The 4,332-nt window shown below is 59.3% G+C and overlaps 1 protein-coding gene across 1 annotated transcript; it reads left to right on the forward strand.

The window, feature by feature from the left end:
• Positions 1-832: 832 nt before the first annotated feature.
• Positions 833-3,397, forward strand: MVP (major vault protein). The gene is made up of 5 exons (XM_010155179.1): positions 833-967; positions 1,471-1,665; positions 2,293-2,416; positions 2,490-2,621; positions 3,345-3,397. Exons 1-5 carry the CDS (start codon positions 833-835, stop codon positions 3,395-3,397), a joined length of 639 nt encoding a protein of 212 aa, XP_010153481.1.
• Positions 3,398-4,332: the final 935 nt, after the last annotated feature.

Raw genomic sequence — 4,332 nt, forward strand, 5'->3', positions numbered from 1 at the left:
TCCTGACTGAACCCAGCACAACCTGCTGGGAAAATCCCCGTCCTGGGTGGGGGGCAAACCGTGCCCTGAGGGGTGTAAACCCAGCCCAAGAGGGGCTAAATCCAGCCCTGGAGGGGGCAGATTATGCCCTTGGAGTGTAGATCCCGCATGGAGAGGGGCGCGATCCTGTAAAGCCAGGCCTGTGGGGCTGGGCCTGGGCAAAGCCTCCTCTGGGCTCCCCTGCCCCACAGGGAGGTGTCCTGTCCTGCAGCAAGGTGATCTCCTGGACCATGGTGATGTCTCTTTCCCCCACTTCCAGGCCCGTGGCAAGTTTGCCTGCCCCACAACAATCTTTCCTACCCAATAGCAGGATTCCCAGGTTTCCCACCCTGTGGTGAGCCCCTCTGGCCCATGGTGAGGTCTTCAGCCCCTTCCCCAGTGACCCCATTTGCCCCATGGCAAGTTTTTACTACACTGTGCCAATGCCTCCTACCCCACCATGAGCCCTACAGCAAGGCCTTCTGCCCCACCCCAGCAAGCTCATCTTCCCCAAAGCAGCCTCATCTGCCCCACGGAAAGCTTTTCCACGCCGTGGCAAGGTATCTCACCCCACCGTGAGTTCCACAGCAATGTCATCTCCCTGCTCTCCTCCCTTCCTCCCCCCACAATGAGCCCATCCACCCCACAGCAATTTCTTCTGTCCACAGCAACCTCCTCAGCCCTACAACAAGCTTTTTCACCTCATGGCCAGGTCTGGTACCCCACAGTGAGCCACAACAAGCTGTTCTGTCCCACAGCAAACTTGTCCACACCCCAGGAAGGTCTCTTGGCCCACAGTGATGTCTCCAGCACCATGGAGGACCCTGTGATCCGCATACACCACCACCACCCCTCCCCCCACCCCCACTACACCCATGTGCTGGGCCTCAACAACGTCACCCACTTGGAGGTTGGACCCCACACCTATATCCAGCAGGATGATGAGAGGGTGGTGCTATGGGGCAGGGGAGCATCTCTGGGTTGAGGAGGTCTGGTTCCTACATCTGTCAGGACCAAAAAAAGGTGGCTGCCTTGGGAAAGGAGGGGATCTATAGGATGGTGGGTATCACCCCTATGTCTGGCAGGACTACAAAATGGGGCAATGGGTGGATTTCTATGGCTATAGGGCGATCTAGATTTCTAGGTGTGCAGGGCCCCCACAAGGGGCTTGAGAGGATCTATAGGACTGTTGGTGCTATTTAGGCCTGTGGGGGGCTCTTTCGGACTATGAGGACTCTATGGGCCCTGAGGTGCATTGGGGTTGTATAGGACTGTGGGGGTGTTTGGGGGCTCTGTAGGGCCATAGGGACCCTACAGTGTCATGAGGATTCCATACGGTTGTAGAGGGCCACAGGAGGGCTGTGGGACTCTGTAGGACTGGGAGATTTGATGAGCTCTCGAGGCTCTGGGTGTTCTACAGGGCTGAGAGGAGCAACATGGGGACACCCGCAGGGTGGATTTCATCCCCAGGCACATGGTGATGGTGCCCCCCGGCACTACTGTGTAGTGGTCACCCCTGTGGCCTGGAGCCCTATGGGGGCCATGCTGGTCGATGGAGTGGGGCAGGCCTGTCTGCAGCACGCCGACCTTGATATCCGCCTGGCCCAGGAGCCCTACCCCCTGTACCCCGGAGAGGAGATCCAGCAGGTATCTATGGTTCCCTATAGGAGCCCCAGGGCTCCTTATAGCTCCTCCAGCCCCGCCATGATCCCCTATGGGCTACATAACCCTGCTCTGTAACCCACCACTGTAGCCTTCCACAGCTACCTATAGCCCCTATAAACTGTAAGCTCCTCTAATCCCTCTGTCATCTCTCACAGTTCCTATAGCCCAGAGCTTCCTATAGCCCCTAGTCCTGGCCTGCTATAGCTCCCAGCATGCCATCCCTGTCCCTGCCCTAAACCTGTGTAGCTCTCCCCAGGGTGTCCCTGCAGTGTCCTCTGTTCGCCCATAGCATCCCCCCATCTCCAGGCTGACACCCATATCCCCGCAGTGAAAACCTGTATCCCAGTCCTTATGGTTTCACACACACCCTCCCCCCACCCCCCCATCTCCACCACCATCACCCGTGTGTCCTGCTTACCCCCGCAGCCATGACCCCACAGCCCCATGGTGACCCTCCAGATGCATCCCCATGTCCCCCATGTCTCCTGCCATGCCTCCTGCATCCCCAGTGTCCCCTGTGCTCCTCAACCTCACATCCTCCACACCTCTGCTGTGACACCCATGTTCCCAGGGGGTTCACCCTCAACCCTAGCATCATTATGTCCCCAGGGCATCACCCCACTGCAGGCGGTTCTGGCTGATGCTGCCCTGCACCTGCGGGCCCTGCTTGACTTCAAGGATGAGCATGGGAACAAGTTCATGGCAGGAGACAAGTGGCTCTTGGAGGGTCCTGGTGAGCACTGGAGGCACCTCCCTTTGGAGACACCCTGGGGGACCCATGGGCTGATGGTGACACCTGCCTGCAGGCATCTGCATTCCCCACAAGGAGGTGGAGGTGGCCAAGACGCTGCAGGCCACTGTCATTGGGCACAACCAGCCCATCTGCCTGCGAGCATGTGAGGAGTGCCTGGACTGCGACGGCACCTGCCACATCACAGGCAGCACCCGGTGATGGCCTCCCAGGTTCAACCCTCACTCAGTGGCCTTGGTGTCAGATGGCACAACCTCACCCTGTGCCATTGGTGCTACCCCTCAGCATCCATCAGACCCCTTTGCTGCCTGAAGGCACTCCTGGGACACCCTGTGCCTCCCCCACCCTGTATCCCTGGGACCTTTTTCTTACTCTCCAGCGCCTCCGAGACCCTTGTGTCACACTTCAGCACCCATGTGAGCTTCATGTCCTCTGACAGCACCCCTATCCAATCTCCAGGGACTCTGGGACACCCAGAACCACCTTCCTACCCCATAGCATCTCCAGGACCCCTGTTCCATCCCTCAGTGCCCCTGGGATCCCCAGCACTCCCATCCCATCCCCCCAAATCCCATCCTGCCCCACAGCACCACTGGGACCCCATCTTACCCCATCGCACACGTGGAACTCTCAGAACCACCAATACCTCCAGGACTCCCATCCCAGCACCCTTAGGACCTCCCAGCACCCTTAGCACTGCCATCCCACATTGCTCCCAGCACCCTTAGGATGCTCGAGATCCTTAGGACCCTCAGCACCCCCAGGACTTCCGTGGCAACCCAGGCTGCATATTCCCCAGCACCCTCATGATGCTCATCCCAGCCGAGCACTCCTGGGATTCCTGGTCCCTCACCCCCCACAAGCACCCTAGCGTCCTTGGCACCCCCAGCACCCGTCACCTTGCTCCTAGGTGAGGAGTGGCTGATGAAACAGGTGGATGCCTACCCTGCCTGGTGTCTCTGATGGTGGTGGATGTTGTGGATGCCCACATCCTCCCTGACAAGGTACTGGGCATCCTAACCCTTGCCTCCTCAATGCCCACAGCTGAGGAGGACTTTCTGGGCTGGGTTTGGGGGTCCTGTGGCCCTATTCCCCTAAACCCATGGGTGACTGGAACCCTCCAGGTTGGGTGAAGGGCCCCATCACCACCTGATCCACCACAACCCTGACCCCTTGCACCCATGGGTGATGAGGACCGCCCAAGGTGGCTTCCAAGCCACCATGTTCCCATGGCCCCTAAACCTATGAGTGACCAGGACACTTGACCTATGGTGTGTGGTTCCCCCTGCGGGTGATGAAAACCCTCCTGTCCCGACGCAGGTCACCATCACCCCCTGGGATAGGTTTGGGGGTGCTGCGCCCCTGCACCCATGGAGGACAAGGATGCCCAGATGGGCATGTCAGTTCTCTTGCACTCAGGGGTGACAAGAGTTTGGGAGTCCCTTGTCCCCATTCCCCTGCACCCACAGGTGATGAGGACCCTCCAGGATGGATGTAGGGTACCATCATTCCCTGCTCCTCCCCACCTCTGTCCCTTCAGAGAGTCCCATCTTCTCTGTTCCCCATTCACCATTTCCCCATCCTTACTGCACCCAGGGGTGACAAGGACCCTCCAAGGGGTTGTGCCTCCTCCACCCACCCCATCCCTCTCCCTTTGCGTCCACAGGTGATGGGGTCCCTCAGGGGTAGGTTTGGGGGTCCCGTCACACTCTGCACCTGTGGGTGACAAAGCCTGTTGGGGTCAGCTTTGCATGTCCCTATGTGTCCTTCCCCTGCAGAAAGCCCTGCATCTGCGGGCAACGCGGAGCTTTGAGGACGAGCAGGGCCGGGTGTGGCACACAGGCGAGGAGCAGCTGGTGACCCTGCAATTTTCCTCCCCGTCACAATGGGGGAGAGGG

The sequence above is a fragment of the Eurypyga helias genome, unplaced genomic scaffold, assembly GCF_000690775.1.
Source record: "Eurypyga helias isolate BGI_N326 unplaced genomic scaffold, ASM69077v1 Scaffold4487, whole genome shotgun sequence".
Taxonomy (NCBI): domain Eukaryota; kingdom Metazoa; phylum Chordata; class Aves; order Eurypygiformes; family Eurypygidae; genus Eurypyga; species Eurypyga helias.